Raw genomic sequence first — 21,266 nt, forward strand, 5'->3', positions numbered from 1 at the left:
CGTGGGATTATTTAGTTAAATTGCGGTTTACAATAATACGTATTTGTTTAACCTCAGTTCGTTGGCTAGCGTTGCAATTACAGGCACCAAAAAATTAAGGTTTTCTTTTTCCTACATATGTCTGATTTATAATGATTAAATAGCTACTAATATTAAGACTGTTATATAAAATATAATTGTACGATTATGTAATCAAAATCAATACAAATATTTATTTGAAAAATGAAATTATTTACTATTTCCTGTTTCATGACTCCGTTATCTAATATGACAAAACTGGAATCTATCTAGCCGTTTTAAGAGCGATGGAGTAACAGACATCTAAAACACTTAAATTTGCAATTACAAAATTGATAAGACTAATTTTATAATTTAATATCGTTAATATCAACGTGGTATAGTTAACAATATTGCGTCAACATTTCTACACAATTTTTTAATTGATCAACGTGTAACGCCACGAGTGGGGTAAGATTTAGCATCACAATGGTCTGTTGTAACTTTTCTCCACAATTTTCTATTGCGCGGGAAATGCCTCAATGTTGTTGCACTCATATGCAACTCTATCTTGCAACATTCGAGAGCACAGTTCATGAGATATTTGTTTAACTATTGTTTCGCTTGGCTTTGTTTTTCTAAACATTGTAAAAATGTATTATGTTTTGATATGATCAATGTTTAACGTACAATATTTGACGTTTACACGTAATTTATCATAAAAATACTGCAATAAAATTATAGTATAGTATGTCATATTTAGAGCAAACACTTAAACTTTTAAATTGTATCAACGTAAAAATCTAGTACAACGAAGTGTCAATCCGCAAATCATTCCAAAATCGGCATATCATAAATTACGGAAGCGTGCGCGCAGGTGAATCGTCGTGGGTGCGCCCGCGCTGGCGTAGAGGATCGCTTGCTCAAATTGCTCAATGCGGCCGCATTCCATCATTGAATGCGGGTGTGGACGCACGTGTATAACCTAGGCTCATTTGGATAAAATCAGATAATTTAACTTGAACAATTAATACGTGTCATATAATAAAATAAATTAATGAGATGAAGCATTTATTATCAATCAAGTCAAATCACAATTACTATGAAATATCCATGATAGTAAAATTTGTAATAACGCAAATAAAATATATTTTAATGCTATAAGTCAATACGGATTTTTAATTTAAATTTTGTAATTGGTCACAGAAATGTAAATACTGGTTAAGTTAAAACCGATAGTTTGCTGCTTGCTAATTGCAGATATAATTAATAACGCGATATAATCAAAATTTATGTCTGCCCACACAGATAGCCGTTTCAAACTCAATTGATAACAACCAATGAATTGCTTTCGACATAGTTAAATTACCACCCTCGGGCTGTACGAGGGTAGAGCACCAAATAATGCTCTAACATCTAAACATTACATTTTGATTGAAATTCGAAACCTCAGGCGATAATTTGATTCAAATTAAATAAGACAAGAATATTAATTGCTCGAAGCACCTGTGCTAAATTGAACGGAGAAGTACACAATTGTGCAACATACATCACAGCTCAATGTTACCGAGATACAATTACGAGATGACTCAAGTCATGAGTGACATGGCGGTAGATTTATGTGCAAACGATTTGAAAAATTACAGCCAAATTGGCGAAACAATTACTTTTGTTCGACGCTCCTAGCTATCATCTAAATTATTATAAGCTGTTGGAACTAAACGATGGGTCCGTGGCATTTTGGTTACGAAATTGAATACGTTAATTATACGATCACGACGTTATGAAGTCCCTAATTGCATACGATAGTACATTGCAAATACATGTCATATAATAAAATAAATTAATGAGGAAGCGGGTCACCCGCATTGGTACGGGCTTGTAAGGTATCCTTCGCATATAATCCAATATAAAGTACGGCTTCGTTTTGACGCAAACAATCGAATTATTCGCGAGAACTCTATATTCTTCTTCGAATTCTGATTATTACACAAGATTGTTGTCATTAGCTGTTTGAAAAGATTAATAATAAATAGACCTTACGTTATTTTCTTTTCGAAATTAACCATTTCATAATCTAGCACGAAAAGCAATGTCATCACAGAAAACAGTTAAATTACCTTCTATAGAAATTATTTGACTATAATACAAGTACCAAGTATTTTTATAGTTTAAATAAAAAAAACTGAGGTTAGTTTCTTTATTGTTGTTATTAAAAGTACGTTTACTTGGTGGTAGGGCTTAGTGCAAACCCGCCTGGGTATGTATCACCCACTCGCTATATATTCTACTGCCAAACAGCAATACTTAATATTGTTGTGTTTCGGCTTAAAGGATGAATGAGCCAGTGTAACTATAAGCAGAAGGATCATAACTTCTCAGTTGCCAAGGATGGTGTCGCGTTCGTTATGTAATAGTTAAAATTTCATACGATGCCAATTTCTATGAGCTGTGGCCACTTACCAACAGGTGATCCATTTATACATCATCATATTTTAATTTTCAATGGAATCGGTATATGTGTATGTAAATGGATTGTATATTAGTACGTTTCTTTTAGACTAAAATACTTCTTACATACACACAAGACAACTTCCACCGGATTTTACTAATGTTTTATAAAGTGTTTCGTGTTTATTGATGTTAAGATGATTCATATGCGACTTGTTTGCGTTAGTAAATATAGATTTACACTTAATCTCCGTTTCCGCAATCCGCTGAAGGGATTAGTAAACTTGGCAACCGATTTCTCGTGTTAATATCTGTTTATTCGATTTGCTTGCTTATCTTGAATTGAATAGTAATATTAAAGCGGTTTAAAAAATAAAACAGCACATAAAATTGGCCTCTGTGATGGTAAAAATTCAATCTTAGTTTAGTGCGACCCTGGAATTTTGATATTTGACAATTAAATTAAAATCACTCTGTGCTTCGTGTACCTACACATATAGTACTGAAGGCTAAAGTTGCACCTACACGGTGTGCTTAGCCATCCAGTTCCGCATATGAATATAAAATGCAAATATGTATTAATTTATGAGTCAAGTTTTCATATAAATACAGTCAAGCACTACGTTTTGTGTTTAGGTATAATTCATCTTATGCTACGTCTCATCAACCCGCACTTGAACAGCGAGATAGAATGCTTTTAAACGTCTTCTTAAGAGTTGATTAAGCCTTAGCCAAGCAGAATACTTACTTACTTTTTTGTAGCGAAGAAAATATTGTCGATTCCACGGGATATTAGTTAATAATATACCTAGTCAATTAAACCTTATTTGCATGCAGATAGACTGACAATTTGATAATGGAGTTCTGTTATAACAATAACAAAATAAAGACAATATTTTATGTAGCATATTAGGGTATTTATTTCTCCAACGCAGGTTGGTGAAATACACATATGGCAGATTTTTGTTGAAATTAGACACATACAGGTTTCCTCACGATGTTTTCCATCACCGCCAAGCACGAGATGAATTATAAACAAAAATTAAACAAATGAAATTCAGTGGTGCTTGGCTGGGTTTGAACCCGAAATCATCGGTTAAGATGCACGCGTTCTAACCACTCATCATCTCAGCTCATAATTAATTAATATTTATGTATGTGTATTATGTCTCGAAGACATAATACACACACATAATACGTCCTAAACGGAAGTAAAGTTAATTTACGAAATCAGCACAACAATAATTGTGGCAATCATTTGTAACGTCATATTTTACTAGAACTGGTATCGATAAGGTGGCTGCGTTTACTCATAGCATATCGAGCTCATGCCTTCCTTTCTCTCTTTCAGTGATGCAAATATCCCGTATTCACACGTTAAGTAGCACGCAATGAATTACTCGGAGCCGATGATGAGGCCCTTCTTGTTCGTCAACGCCGCCGTACATGGCCGGCTCCGTTCGATCGATAAAATTATTATATACCTACATTGTAACTAAGTTCTCTCTGATTTATATGCAGTGAAACACTATATAATGAGGCGCGTTTACGATCGTTTCGAGCGAATTGCAAAAGTTGCCTTTGAATTTTATTACGACCTGTTCGTATTTGTAATGTTGATATTTTGGTTTAGTAACATTTAGAAACATTTCACCCTTTACTTAGTATGAAAGTAAACTACATATGTTGTAATGGTTTTTATTTAAATTCATTTCGCATCTCACTCGCGAAATTTTGTTAATCAACTTACAGTGATAAGCCATTTTGATACGTGTATCCTATAAATGTTATAATTATTGGAGTCAATGTGGCATATCATATTCTGACATTTCACGCTCGTATTCTGCGGTGAGTTTCGAGTTTCATCTTACAGAATACCTCTACTAAACTGTATACGGTAAAATAAGTATGATTTTTCATATAGTGAGCGAACAGAGTTCATATTAAGTTTGGCGGTTATTCCATCAGGTTGCAGTAATGCGAGTTGAAGGCAATCTGTGACGTAATGTTATTGGACACATGCAGATTTCCACACAATGTTATCCTTCACCGCCGAGCGCGTAACGATGAACTATAAACAAAACAATCAAGCGAAAATCTGCGGTGTGTGTTTGGATTTGAATCCACAATCATATATTGAGATCCGCCTGATGTATCTAATAGTCCATCGGCACGGATTGAAAACACGGATTGAAAATCTTCAATGATAAAAATACACACGAACTAACTAACCAAGAGTTTTATTATATATATATATATATATATATATGGATCGTACAAAAAACCATTATTCCGTAGAGTAATCAGTAACCAATTCATGCCAAGTAAAAGTAGCATTTAATTATTTAATAAGGTTTGTGACAAAAAGTTTTTATGCGATTCGATCGAGGTTGTATGAGTTTCCATTATAGGGATTCTCGTTTATCCTAATTTAATGCAGGAAATTTACTATATAAAAAAAAAAAACCTACTGTATAATAATTAGACAATACTAATGCAGGAATTTATATGGTCGATCGAGTTTTACTTTTTTATACAAAAAAAAAAAAAATATTAGCTTTGTTTTAATTAGGTAACTTCTATTATTTATCTTTTTGTAAATACCAAACCCATTTGAAGTCTGCCATCTCGAATGGTAAGAACTCATCTGTCATCTATTTTAACCGTTGAAGACTGTGAGTTCACCGACCAAGAATAGACACATTTAGTGTCTATGCTTAGATTTAAGTATTGTACATTGAAGGACAACTTTGAGAGAAAACCTGCATATTACGTTAAATGAAAATCTGCCACGTGTATAACGACGACCAGTGTCGGAATACCGTGGTGAGATGAGCTTTTAGCTGCTGTCACTCTATCACTTAAATACAGAAATGATCTCACTTCAAGGTTCGTGAGATGTTTGTAACAGATCTGTGACATCCGATTTAGATCCCTGTCATAATACATTTATAAAAAAAAAAGTCTTGTTACATACTAAATAAGGCGTGTATTAAAATTCATGTGTGCTAAGTTTAAATGAATATTAATGTTCAAAGAAAAACGGTAAGGATTTGATTTTAATACGCAAGCTTCGCCTACTTACTAAGACGGGCTACGTGTTTGGTAGTGTATGTTTTTATTAATATATAATTAACACAATAAGAGCATATAAGTACGATCACTGCGGTAAGGAAGCTTGTGAATATGTAGTGGGGGTGCTCGGAGGCATTGCCTTGTATTTTTATCGCTAGTTATTTTTTTATATTGTGAGCTTGAAAATTTTGCAAGTAAGCATCTCATGTTTTGTTTACAGCGATGAAAAATATATTTAAAGTAGTAATTTTATGTTTTTTTTTCACCGGTTCTTAGTAGATGAAATTATAATATCAGATGTTACTCGGAAATCAAGAAGTAAGCAACATAGTAGTGATTTTTAGGGGTTATTCGTCCAGTGTTTGGCTTAAAAAAGTAGCCCTTGTTCTTCTATGGAGTTCAAGCTTGTTTCGTAATAAAATAACATCAAATTCAGTTAATTAGTTCGGCCGTGAAAGAGTAACAGAGGGACAGGCAGAGTTAATTTCGCAGTTGTCATATTAGTACAGATAGTTTGCACTTAAAACACTTTCTAAAATATAATGAAACCAAACAAAGTAGTGCAATGACCTTCTCGTTTGTACTCATTAAAGATCGATTCTTTAACGACCCCGAGTAATCTTCATTAAACTATGCATTTATTATACTTGAATTATATAATTAAGTAAATAAATACTCAAGTTGTTTTCAAAACACATTAATTTTACGACATTTATATAGTCTAAGGTTGAGTTCAATCAATTCAGTATTAACCGGTTAAGTGAAGAAGTCAGCTGAACTTATGTATTCGTTTTTCCTGATCTCAAGGGGTGAACGTCTGGACACGGTAGCGTTTGAACTAACAAGTCAATTACAAGTCTACGTTCTACGGGTATAAACTGAGACTGGATTGAATCTGTTAAAGGGTTAGGGTTGTCAATAGTTATTTATCTGTTTGTAATCGCACGCACACTTAAACATTTGTAGGCACTAGCGTCTCCTATACAGGGATGATATAGAGCTGCCATAGCCGTAACGAAACTATTGGATATCCGTAATAAAAATCTATCCGTAACCGTAGCCGAAATAAATAAAAATATAATTATTATAATTTAATTTTTGCATAGTGCTACACTCAAAGAGTCGCTATATATTTTTCCTGTGATTATCCCTAATACTAAATAATTGCCAACAAATAAAGTCAAAGTGATATCTAAATATAGGCTATTTTTATGCCTAACAAGAAGCGAGTGACGTCACGGCGACAACTAATCTTACATAATTCTGTTTAGTATTGAAAGAATATTTCTTGAGTAAACTTAACCCTTACCATGTTCTGTATATGTGTGTGTTACATATGATACTCGCTTGTTGTTTAACTATTGTGTCGGCTATTTGGACAGGGAACTTGTTAAAATGCAATACAAGATTACAATCAAGGTGTAAATGTATAAATAAGTTGGTATTGCAGAGTACGAGTAAGATAATTAAAAGATGCAACTTGCATTATAGATAACATCAGCGAGAATTTAAAATATCTTTATATTGTATATATGTGTGCGTGTTTCTGTGGTAATGGGCGTCTGTGTGAGTGTGTGTTTCATATAGGGGATAATTTTTAACTAACAGGTCATTTATTTTTGTCAAATAGTCAAGATTTATAAAGAAATGTAATCGTTTAAGTTGATAGCTCACAGCCCTGTCGATACAGAGTAGATGAGAGGCGATGTAAAGGGAACTTGCAGGAACTTTACAAGGATACCGAATATGTATTTAGTGATTAAGAAACGTTTATTGTAATTGAGAATTAATAGTAATATTACTTGCGGCTTCACCTGCGACATTTATATTAATACTAGCTGTGCCCGCGATTTCGTGCGCGTTTGATTTTAATAAAAAAGCGTTTCTTTATTATTATTTAACAAATAATTCTAAAATAAAAGTAGCCTAAGTTTCTCCTTATTACATCAGCTATCTGCCAGTGAAATTTCCGTCAAAATCGGTCCAGCCGTTCCAGAGATTAGCCGGAACAAACAGACGGATAGATAGACAAAAATTGTAAAAAATGTTATTTAGGTATATGTACCGTGTACATACATATGCATTTAGTAAAACGCGGTTATTTTAATATTACAAACAGAGACTCCAATTTTATTATATGTATAGATATACAAACTTCTGATCTTTATAGTTCAGTACTGCTGTTTGTTATAGTTTCTGAGATTTTGTTATTAATCACTGAGTGATATTTCGCTTTTATATATACATAGATAAATCACAAGGTCATGTATTTTATTCTAATTGCCGACACACGAATAAAATTAAGCTCGTATAAAGCCGAGATGAACGACGAATGTTGACATAAACAGGCGCGGTTCGAGAGGCGAGCGGTTCATAGGGATAATGATGACCCCACCAAAATCGTACGTATACGATTTGAAAACCTTCTAAAATAGACAACTTACGAAAATTTTATGAATTCCCTATTCATTATTTCGCTAATTTGTTAAGTTAAAAACTTGATTAAGAACTAGGCTGTTATCCAGAGATAATCGCAGAATATATAATATACAACATAAAAAACTGGCCAATAAGATTAGAAGACTTCCATTTGACCTCCTGCTCATATTTAATAAATATGATCCTGGACAATAATAGCGATATTCTTTTCAACCTATAATTATAACCTATATTAACGTGCTCGACGCTTTAGTTTTTTTGTTATATTAGTCATGAAATGTTTTCGACGAATCTAACGAAATTTAATTAATCAAAATAGGCCAAGCATTGCATAGTTAAAACAATAGAATCGTGGAACGTTCGTTTCTACTTAATTTAATATCTTAAGCTTGTTCTAGAAAATTATAAATATTTGTCAATATTGAACTATTCATAGAAATATCAATTAAAATAATGCGGTACTCACGTGTTCGTCCAGAGAGTAGGTTAACTCTCCATCGTCATACAAAACGAACCACCTCCGCTGCCATCTCTGAAACAAAAAACATAAAATATAGAACCTCATTTTGGACGAACCTCCGTTAAAATTAACATAGATTTTTTTATATTTTCTGAGATACAAAGTTACTTTATCGTGCATGGTATGGTATGGGTGATCTGATTCAAAGTGTCATTTATTTTTAAATATAGTTTTGAACGTAAATAATTCAAATTTAAAATTTGTATTCCACAAAGCACCCGGACAAGATTTGCTTTTTTAATTTGCAAGTTTAAAACAACAAGATTATTAAACATTGTCGGGGAGTTATTTTCGTTCCATTCGTGGGAAATACAAACAACAGTTTAAAATGTTTAATCGTCGATTAGCAAATATCCGCTGGGATTGGAATTCTGTATTCCGCAATAATATAATATACTGTGAAACAAAAAATCGCAAGCAAATCGAATATATTACAGCAATTTATATCCTTGAAAATTTGAATTTATTTAAAATATATAAAAACTATTTTATTTCGCTATTATTTATATTAAAGTACTTCCCGTTACATATAGGAATGTTATTTATGTGAAAAATGCCTTTTAAACTACGCGTGTAGTCTAGACTCGTTAGCAAGTATGGGTGTAGCTTTAAAAATTAAATAAGACTTAGTTTTACCAACTCTAGACAGTGACTTGAGTGAGAAGTGACTGATCATGACCTCATTGACCTTTTTGAATCCGCTATGTTAATACATGCTAACAGGCATACATCTTTGAAACCAAATATTACCAAATATTACTGGTTGTGGGAGTTCTATCATGACCGAATCATATATAATTCTATCACTAATATACTATCATACTATATGTATACTATACTATATCATAAACTATTGCTACACTAATTAAAAAACAAGTACATCCCAGTATTCCCAGTTTATACCTACAATTCTATGGGTTGTCTACATACCAATACAAAACGTATCAAATTATAACGTGTAGGTAAGTTGTCGGATTATTAGACGGCAAATACTGAATAGTTTGTATGTACATAACAATGTCAAACAAGAATATTTCCTTGTTCCGTACTTTACATAGCGCGTTTTTTTCCATAGTCGGATTATATTTTTTTTTAAATTACGAATTTCGATGTGAACGCTGTACATGAAAATGAAGCATTCAACCAGGATTAATATTTTTAACTATAAATAATATATCTGTCGATTATGGTGGCAGTTTTTTATTTAGCAAATACAGCAACCTATTATCAAACATTACAAAGAGTTCATATATAATTAAATTATCATTGTGAATGTGAAATAGAATGAACTCTACAACAACTCCAAATAAATATCTATTATGAAACATAAATAGCAAGTACTCTATAATAGTATTAAAATCAATCGTCGAATGATATTTATAATTTAGGCGGGTTATAGTTATATCACGCTTACGAAAGAACGCACATGTCTCATTGTTTTAAGTTACTGTTGCGTATAGAACAATTGTTTAGATTAAGCACCCTGTGTAAGTAACGATATGAAAAAACTAATTTCAAACGTGGTTTCATTACGAAACGAAAATGATTTAAGAGATATTAACGCCAGTATTATTGAAGTATTAGAGTTCATTTTATAATTATTTTTATGTAAAAATATCTACATTTTTCCTAAATATTTAAATTTAGAGTCCTTATTCATTTCGATAGATGTCACAACCAGAAAAGACTCAGGCGCTAGGCCAACACTTTTTGACCAACGTCTGACATGCTTCCCAAGACACGGAAATATAAACATTGTCAACTTCAAACCATGGACTAGTACTGAGATTTTATTGACAATACCCATTAACCTCGATCCTGAATCCAAGACCTCAAGATCTGCAGCCTTAAAGCTACACCAAGAAGACAGTCAAAAATATCTCTTAAAATGTATTATTTTTATCAGAATTGATTAAAAAATGTTCAATTACTTCTCATAAATAATATCATCGTTTAAGCTGTATAGCTGAATACTATTGTGCATTTCAGTGTAATAAAAACTTTTTTAACCTGTTTTCGAGCTATGCGACCTCTTTGCAAAACAGTAAGATAATTACCTTAATACGTTCAAGAACACGGCACTTTCACTGATATTTGCATATCGCTCTCAGTTTAACGTATTCATAGTTTTTGCGTCGAACAATGAGGCGCGAGACAATAGTGTTGCCATATTAATGAACGTTAATAAATTCCAAAGGATTTTTACTATGCTTATGTAATAATGGTTTGTTATAGATGATGTTAAGTTATTTTCTAAGTACATTGACCTTTATTTGAGTAGTACAGGCACACACGTACAGGCTTGGGTACCACAAGTTATATACAGAGATAAATCGACTAGAAACATATCAATCAAGTTACATGTAACTGTATTCCTCTTATTAGACTGGACAAAATGTACAAAAATGTAACTTAAAACTAATTATGTCCTGTACCAAATAAAATTATAAAATATTTTTATTTTTTGTGATGACAACACATATATATTTAAAAACCAACTACCGCCTAAAACATCCTCTCATAACAAAGAACTAACTAATTTCGAACCTCATGAATTGAAACCCAAATGATTCCAAATAAAGGTTCTCGTTACAGTAACAAGGCTCCAAATAACAAAATATCATCGTCAATAATTGACAATACTTATATGAAAGGAAACCGGCGGATGCGTCTAAACGCGTAACAAGATAACGCCATGTTGGAATTCGACTGCCTAATCACAAGTTAATATCGTCAGTAGTGTAGGCATCGAGGTTATAACTCTCCAGAATATTCCACGACTCATCTTTCTGTACGATTGAGAAATAACGCCGAAAAATAATTCAATAAAGTGCTGGTTGTATCTTAAGAAAACGGTGTATATTTAACATTAATCATTTACAGGAACGTTGCATTCCATATTCAAATTTGACATTTCATTGTCATCGTTCCAAAATAGCTTCTGTCATTTGTTTTACATTTAAAGGTTTGGAGCATTTAATTGCTTGGACCGACGTCACTAATGTCATTTTTGTGTTTTCTGTTCATCAGGTTTACCGATTCTGTTTTGTATGCGTTACTGTCTCAAGGAGTTTAAAGTTATCACGTACTTAGCACCAATTAATGGAAATGCACTAGACTATGTACGGTGTCAATGAGTTGACAGTGGAAAGGCGATACTAAGAATTATTATTATTAAAATGATTTCTAAGCATACAGTAACAGCCTATAAATGTTCTTGCCTGCCTGGAACTTAGAATATTTTATTCTAGTACACCTATTTTAGTGCTGCTTGATGGATATTTAATTCCAGTCCAGAATTTAATTCTACATATGCAGATTTCCTCACGATGTTCATCAACGCTAAGTATGACATTATAAATACAAATGAGAGAGTAGTGCTTGTTGGATTTGGACACTCGACCTTTCATCATTATCCAGGTTTTCCATACATTCATCCTTCCTTTCTGATTTGCCGATATTGTAAAGAATGTAATATAATCCATTATTTTTTGTATTAATATTGATTCTATTTATAATTTGCATTCCAGCAGCGAAGCGGGAGAGGTAATCTTAGAGGGCGTATCGCCTTGCCTCCTATTATAGCGACCGACTTTCCCCGCGGGCGACGATTGTTGATGATTGTCAATCGCGCGTGCCGCCGCACAAACGAATGGAGTAGCGAAAATATATAAAATACAACCATAAATATATGTATTATTCAATATTGTACTTAATAATTATATTGAAAACAAAACTTCAAAGTTACTAATAAAATAACATTTAGGACGAAAAACGAATAATATCTACAGAATTATTTGTTTTAGGCAAAATATAATTAAAGTTAATTATTCAATTAATATACGATATCTTAATAAGGTTAACCCAATTCTCACTGCGCAATTTACGTATAAGATTACAAGATCCATTACAATTGTCAATATTATAATTATAATTCAAACACATTAATTCAAACATCGACGCTTGGTTGTAAATCGCGTTTATTTATGTGTCAGCATTCGCGACACGCTTTCCAATCACACTAGAGCTCCCGCACACCTGTGCCACAGATAACGGGATACGAGGAAGGAACAGATAACACAATGGAAATTATTACACAGATAATATATTTATACTTACTCTGCTATTAAATAGATGATAAATTATAAATATAAATAAAAAACAAACAAAATTAATAGAATTAGAAATATATCCAAAATATGTTTCGATGAATTAATTATTAAAATATCGTTATGGGAATTTATAATTAAATTGATCTCTGCCCATTTTATTTTATTTTGTTTTTTATAAAATGTTTTATCTATGTTATCTGTCGAATTGTAGTTCAATCACCTTTAGGCTTTATATTCATGTTTCTGTGCCTGTAGCCATACACGCAGTCATAACGACGTCGAATAACCAAAGAAATAAATATTTATTGTTTATGCTTAGTCGAAAATGTAATAGATATTATAAATCAAAATAGGATAATGTATACTGTTAAGATATATTTCATAACTCAGATAAAGAAACTTAATAATTATAGGAGATAATAGTTTATATACTGTATTCCAACTATGAGAGGAAAAAAGCCAAATTAACAACATTTGACAGCAAATTGACGCAATATCATTGGTTGAGACCTTGATTAGTCTATGACATTCACTGTGAATTTGCGAAAAAATGGAGTTTTGAACGTCAACGTGATTAGTGATGTATTATAAATAAATAAATATTAAACATAAACTCTTAGCAGTGCAGAACATAGCTGAGTTACAAGCAAATCGCATAAAATACGTAAATCTAAGGTTTGTTTATATTTTTTCCTACTTCCAGTGGAATAAGCTATACTTGAATTTTGCCAGTGTGGTAACATCAAAATAATCGTTTAAATATCTACCATAAAATAGTACTAGCAATTTGCTAATTGCCATCTAAATACGAAACAGCAACCTTACCTAATAGCTTAAACCTTAAACAATACACTCCGGGCGCTCCGTCTCAACAATTTCAATCACCAGTTAAGCTGATAAAGACAAGTCGGCATTAGCGACAAGATGGCAATCAGCTGACACCTCGTGAACATTAATGTCACACCAATTAACCTATTAAAACGTTAGAGATCTCTTAAACATACAGTATAATGTTACAAAGACATTGTTTGAATTTAAAACTATCTTTTTTCACAGAAAGATTTTATCGCACAAGTGTTTTTTAAATGTACAAACGCTTTTAAATTATGAACAAAATTACTTTATAATATTTTAATAAATAAAGTATATATTCCGATCTGCCTGAATATAAATTCTGTTTGCCTAGCTTCTAGCGTATCAGACTAAGACCGGAGTTGTGTTACCAAAACAGGTAAGAATGAAGAAGAATTGGGTCTATATACATATATATTTATTGGATATAGTTAGTATCTGAACCGATTAAAAATCTCTGATAATATCTCGAGTCAAACAAATACACGTTTGAGGTTTTAGAGAAACTATTCATGTTGAACGGTCCGTTACGTATATTATATATGTATGTATTTTTAAAAAGATCAGGTAGTTGGTAGCGCAAACAATAAACAATTCTCGAGTGTACGTTTTTGCTACAATCAGTTTAATTTACTCAACTAAAAGTTGAATTCTTTATAAAAAGATATTTATTGTAATCACTTAATTGGACCCCGGTGTTATTTTTAGAAGGCATCCTTTAAATTATTTTAACGAGTCTCCCCCGCTTACATTGTTGCAACTATAACAACAGAATGTGTAAATAACGTGGCATAATGAGATAGTTGCTTTATTCATACAAAAACAATAATTAGTTATTTATATGCGATGAGTTTTTAATGTTTTAATTTTGCGTTATTATTAAATTTTTTCAGGCGTCTATACTAATTTATACTAATATTATAAATGCGAAAGTTGCTTTATACGTCTCTTTCAATCAGATTACTCATCAGGCAAGCTTGAAAGGATTTTTCCAAGGAAAAACCTACCTTATTTTTCTAACAACTGACGACAAAGCAACGCCGCGGGCGACAATAATTAAAAAATAATCACTCTGCTACGTGATTACCCACTATTTTTAACCGACCACTAAAAACTAAGGAGGCTATCAATTTTTTGTATAATTTAAGTTTGTTACTTCGAAATCGAAACTCCGTCATGTTTGTTTGGGAATATCGTTTGGGAGTATAATAAATCCGTCCCATTTAAATTTGAATTGTCATTGGTCCTGTTAATCTAATAAAGAAATTGTCTACTGTCCGCAGACGCTTATGTCCTAAAAGGTCTCTGGCGCAGTTGGAATAAGCGCGGTGACAGGAATAGGTCAAGAGGATATTGTTGTCATATAGATGGTGAATATGACTAAAAATGCCACAGATAATTTAAGATAAGTAACGTTACAGTTACAATTGTTTTTGTATTGATAATAACATTGTGAGTGTGAAATACTTGCATAACGTCCCAGGTCGTGTACCATCCGCTCGCTAACTAGCAACTACCTGTCGTGAATCAGTTAATTATAGCCTAGCCTAGCCCAGCCTAGCCTCTAGCGTGTTACACGCTGCAACGAATATTAGTAATTTGCTCAGTAATAGTTTAAAGTTTGACATCCGACAAAACTACATTATACATGTTGATTGTATGTAAACACTTGGGAACAACTGCGTTTATATAATTGGACAGAAATGAATACGTCTTGTTACTCGATGCATATTTAAATAAAATATCTTAAAATCTTAATGATACGAAACCCTTAATAGGAATAGAAGATTCCAGTAGACATTTTTGGTGACGTGATTATTTTTTTTTGTTTAAATTCTTTAGGTGGACTGGCAAATGGTCAGCTGATGGAATATAAAAAAAAAAACATATAAATAAGCAAGTAAAGATTTCGATGCGTCGGTTCATGATAGTTGGAAGAATGATCGTAGTTTCCAAACTTTAAGCATTTCTTGGTTCATAACTAACACCGATCGAAGAAATTGTTAGAATATCGAATTTAAGCATAGAATTTCTTTCAACTGTTTCAAAATGGTAGTGCTAAAGTGTGTGTGTGTGTGTGTGTGTATGGGTGTGTGTGGTATTCTCGCGTCTCGTGCACCAGATCTGTCACAAATGATCCAGTTAGCTTACACGATTGTGTTCTGTTGAGCGCTAAGTTATTTCATGCCTGTATTATTAAACGAGACGTGTCAGCCACTTCGCGATTTGGTCCTTAGTATAGAATAGGATTAGGATTCATATAGACGATACGCTGACTAATGACTAGTGGACTTACAACATTTAAGTAGATTTCTTTTTTTCAGGAATCCGGCCATTTTGGAATTTTAATAATCGTGTTCCAGAATATAACAATTTTAATATTGCAAATTTTCGGTAACACGTCGGATAAGTTTTTTCGGAAAAATAACTGAAAGTAACTTAAGAAAGTTGTTCTAAAGCATAAATTACATGCACTTTAAACTAATTTTATTTAGTGTCGAAGTCAGATTTCTTATCAGTCTTAATGACAAGTCAGGGAAACGTAGTAAGACCCGGTATCCACCAAAGATTAAGAAATCGTTAATCCTACACTTTTCCACTTAGCATCAGTTAAATTCTTCTCCTTCCGCCATTGATCAGGTCTGAACGATAAATTTGATGCTAAGTTATATAAATCATAGAATGGAAACGAAATATTTCTCCGAGACTAAATATTTGTGCACTCATTGATGTTTGACAGAAGAGTCTTAAATGTCAAATCGAATGTAAAGAATTTAATAAGCATAGTCTACCGTAAGTTTATGGTAACAGCGGGGGGTACCGACCTCGTAGACGTAATTGATTTCTATTGTAACTATGTTATCACTAATGATTGTTATGTCATCTACATGTGTTGCGATAATTCGATTCCGAATGAATCGATTATTCTTGGTTTGTACGTGAACAAATAATAATCGATCACCTTCGAATTAGGCTTCCAAAAGGATTTCAATTAGAGATAAGTTCGATTCCTGAACGAGTTTTTTTTTTTTTAAACAATTTATCAAGATCACGAAATATATTTATCAAATTAGTCTTAGTGAAAGGTATAACAGGCCGCGAAGGAATTATTTATTTACAGAAATTGTGATTGATTTTATGAAAGTTTCGATGACGGAAAATATTTTAAAATGACCTTTCCGTATTCGGTTTACCAATTATATCTATTTTTGTTTGACAGAAGGGAGAAATTGGAGTTCTTTTCAAAGTCACTTAAGCTGTTGTAATTATTAAAAGAGTCATGTTTATATATTGTAATAAGTAAGAGTTATAAGGTGATGGGCGTAAGTGTACGAAAAAGGATATCGAAATACGTACTGAATACAAAATATAAAATCTGTCATAAGTAATAAATTGTTATTTAGAAATGAACAGTACAAAATTTCAAATTTATATAACACCTTATCTATAGTGAATTGTTTTTGTTTTGTTTCTGTACCAGTTTCAAGATTAATGCATAATTTTATTGTTTGTTCCACAATAAATTTCTTCAATCTTTTTTTATCTGTTTATATAGTTCTAATTACAATTGGGTTATATTGTAACATAAATTAAGCACTTATTCGAAATTGAGAATCCAATGTTGCAAATTAATGTTGTAATCCAATGTTAAAAAATAAAAAAAATTTAAATAAATCATACGGCGGAGAAGACCGTCCAGTAGAGCTATTTTATACAAACACAAACTTGAAACTCGCCATAGATCACGATCGTCTGAAAGTTATACTGTCAACAATATTTATAACAATCACTATAAAACGTATTTTTAATATTTCACGAGTGACATAAGAAGTGAGTTCTTTATGATAATGATATTTACATCATAGCTCTGCAGAAATATTGGTTATATTATTCCACAAAACGCACGTCAGACGCGTGTTTTTTTGCGTTAATTTTTTTTCTATTGAACGTCAAACACTTTGAAAGTAGACAACACCAGAATTAGCCAGACATTTATTATCGCAAAAAGTTATAATTATTTAATTTTCGGGTTTCTTTACTTTTTTTATGGCATCACAACGTCAAACTAATTGATATGCTTTTATTTTTTGTTTAACCAGCTCAAATAAATATTAACATGTTCAGAGATATGTTATGTATATTATTGTTGATGTATCACGCTTTCCTGCAATCTGTGGAATGATTTCGTGAAAAGGGATGGAAGTGTGTAACAGGAAGCCGGGAAAGCGCGCTTTATTTGATTCGACCAATGAGTGCGCGCGATCGTGGCAACCCATTTTCCTATAGGATATAATTTTTTTATTACCAACGTAAAATATATTGTGATCAAATGTAACTACGGATCGTTATATTCTTACTACTCAAATATTTTGGGTATTAGTAATTTAACAATCAGTCTTTAAAATTTAAATTTCTGTGATACCTTGTTCTTGAATAAGGTAATCTATAGAATGCTATAAATGTTATTAATATAATTTTACGATCAACATGTTTCTTTAAACATTTTCAACATTCATGGCAAATAAATAAAGCTGTAAATAATTATTAATATTGCTGGTGGTTTGTGAGTGATATTTATTACTAATATAATAAATGCGAGCGTGTTTGTTGGTGCCCATTAACTGTGCGACGTTTATTTATTATTATATATGAAAAATTTTAATCCTTCTTATCTTCGTCATTTAATCAGTGTTTGATCATAACAGTCTGATTCCTTATTTTTTTATCCTACGTCCATATTGGTCAAATAATTTGTAATATTGGCTGCACTGAAAGTTTAATTTTATATGTTTGCAGTCTCACACAGTTTCAATTTAGCAAACTATTTAAAAAATGATTCCTATCCAAACTGTAAAGGAGAAATTGAAATTGAAATTTAAAAACAAAAGTTGAAAGATGATAAATTCGCATTAAATCGATTAATGAATCGTCTGAATCGATTCGAATCGCTTTTGATTTAGCCTTTTGCCCATATTTGTCGCTAGCGTTACGCGAATTTATGATAAGAAAGCACCGTTCACCATTACCGTCGAATTACCTTTTAAAATACCGCTATCATAATGTAGATATTGTCTTTTATTCGTCTTTCGAAAGTATTTAATTAAAATGTCATTAACTGTAATTTTTATTGAGGCTTGAGTTAATAAGTGGTCACAGCGAATCGAGGAACTTACGACATTAAAAACAATCAGAAAATGCCAAAAGCAAAGTTTTTATTGAAATTCTTCAAATCAGCAAGAATCTGGGAAAACTTTTAAAATAAGTACTTAATGAATTTTTAACAAGTAACAAGTATTGTCACGAGCACCAACAACGTACAATTTTTCGGCTAAATCGTTAACGTGTAACTAAACATTTGAAACAATTGACCCACAAATATCAACACATGAAGTGCATCAATTACTTGATGTGAGGGTTTTCTTCTACCCCGCCTTGGTAGGTACCATCCATACATCGGATATTACCGCCAAACAGTAATACTTATTGTTGGGTTTATATTTAAAGGATAAGTATCCCAGGGTGATTACAAGCATACACTTACATCTTAGTTTCCAAGTTTGGTGGCCTATTGGGGGTGTAAGGAATAAGTAATATTTCTTACAGCACCCATGTCTATGTGCGGTGATGACCACTTACCATACGGTCACCAATTGACCCATTCGCGAACCATACCGATGATTTTATAAGAAGACATACGTATTAGTAACCAATGTGGTTACTAAGATTTATATCTGCTTGGTGTTTCTCGTCTCCGTCAATCTATGGAAAGGGGCACTTACCATCAGCTAGGTAATTTACACGTCACCCTCCTACTACAAAAAAGGCAATGCTCAAGTATAATCAAAGGCTCAGACGTAACTCACGCAACCAGAGTGTTTGCCAAAGAACAGACATCTTAGTCTAATTAATCAAGTCACGAATCTCTCTGCCGTTGACCTCTATCGTACACATGTCACATTCACTGGAGTTTGTTCAGCTGCATATATTTCGCACGAAAAAAGAACCTATATCATATAGCATTTGGGATTCAATCCTATTTATTATCAGGACTAGATAAGTAATAAGGAATAATTTAATTCATTTCATTTCATTCATTCATTCATGCGAATACGACAGAAAAATGTTACAAATCTTAAGATGCTTGTAAAAAATGACGGATTCTTAAGACATTTGTAAAAACATTATTAAATGTACGTTGTCGTAACGTACGGTATTGATGATACGGATTCCCTTTACAATAAGCAGGTCTATAATAAAGTTTTTATTATTAGGTATGAAAGTATCTCTATCACACCATATGAAGTAGACTCTCAATATATTTTTTGTTTGTTTGTATCATACAGTGTGAAATGTCCCTCATCCGCACGCACCATAGAACGTACGTAGCCGCTTTCATCAGCGCTGTTGTAATATCACGCAGTTTTCATTGCGACATTCCCCGTAAACGATACTACATGTATATGAGTTCATTCAAACGTACCCCAGGTGAATTATCAATGAATGTAAAAATTAGAAATTAGATTATAAATTGCTTTTCATAGAAATTATATATATATATACATATTATGTATAACCGAACTAATCTTAAAATAACTTTTTTAATAATAATAATTAATAACAAAAACCAACTAAAACGGCATAATTTCTATGACAGAATCACTATGTACGAATCAGCCAAACTTCACGCCAAAAAGTAAACCCAACGCCCTCTGTGACAGGCGATCACGCACTCTTTTTTTTTTTAATTATCACGCTACAAGGTATCGTTACATTAGGCGGAAAAAATAGTATATTGGTTGAAATATTTCTAAATTCGGTTTTAATGCTGGATTGTGGATTTATTTTTTGCTTTTTTTTTTTTCTAAGCGTGGAAGTGTAAACTTCAAATTTGGTTACACAGGCCGTATAAAAAAATAACAATATCTATCTTTATTTAATCCATAAAAAACAACTATAACTTAAATCAATTTGTGGCTATATATAACGACCTTATAACTATTCCGTAAATATAATAAACGATTGTCTGCGAATAAAATAATTTAATAGATAAAAAAACTCATATTTTAAGTGATTGCTCTTAAATATCTTGCAATTCTTGATATCAATTACGATTTAATGAAATACGCAAGCCGAATCAACCTTTGATTTAACTAAAACGCGTTATATTATTCGGCGTTGTTCAATATATAATTGGTTGTTTCAAAAATTGGACAATTTGCTAAATTACCCGCAAGTAACTAGTTTCTCAACAACGCGAGCGTTATTATCTGTCTAACAACACGAATACAAATACGGCCTAGAGTGGAGAAAACTAAATTGTTTTACTCATAACATATTCCTAATAATAATAAATACAGTTTTAATATTTATTAATTAATTACTTAAAAAGAGGTCCGTTTTACAAATTTGTACATTAAAAAGAAAAACATTTTTCACTGATTCATATATCGTTCGTTACGTGTAAACTAATTTATAATTATGTAATACTAGTCGTAGCCCGCGGCCTAGGTCGCGTTTTAGGGAATGGTCGTCGAGTTCAAGCTTACTTTACAGATAGACAGAGTTACTTTCGCAATTAAAATATTTGTTAAGATATCGGTACGGATAGGAAAAACAAAAGAAAATACTCATAGTAATAAAGTTTTATTAATGCTCGTCACGCTAGCCAAAAAATTATAGCTTATAACTTTTAAGTAATGTTATGTTATGTGAATAAAATGTGTCGGAGTCGGGTATTGATTTCAATATTTCATTATATTTAGCACATATACGTTTAATGGCAGATTGATATCCGTGACATGTTCTCGCGAAAGGGATAT

General features: G+C 32.1%; 1 protein-coding gene across 3 annotated transcripts in view; it reads right to left on the reverse strand.

Annotated features, from left to right (window-relative positions):
* The window catches only part of LOC125064988 (protein outspread), a 233,056-nt gene that overhangs the window by 51,226 nt on the left and 160,564 nt on the right, over window positions 1–21,266 (reverse strand). For all 3 annotated transcript variants that reach the window (XM_047672363.1, XM_047672364.1, XM_047672362.1), the window contains exon 3: window positions 8,429–8,494. In XM_047672363.1, coding sequence (XP_047528319.1) covers window positions 8,429–8,494 — 66 coding nt within the window. The remainder of the gene's footprint in view (window positions 1–8,428; window positions 8,495–21,266) is intronic.

This window comes from Vanessa atalanta, chromosome 6, assembly GCF_905147765.1.
Source record: "Vanessa atalanta chromosome 6, ilVanAtal1.2, whole genome shotgun sequence".
Lineage (NCBI taxonomy): Eukaryota > Metazoa > Arthropoda > Insecta > Lepidoptera > Nymphalidae > Vanessa > Vanessa atalanta.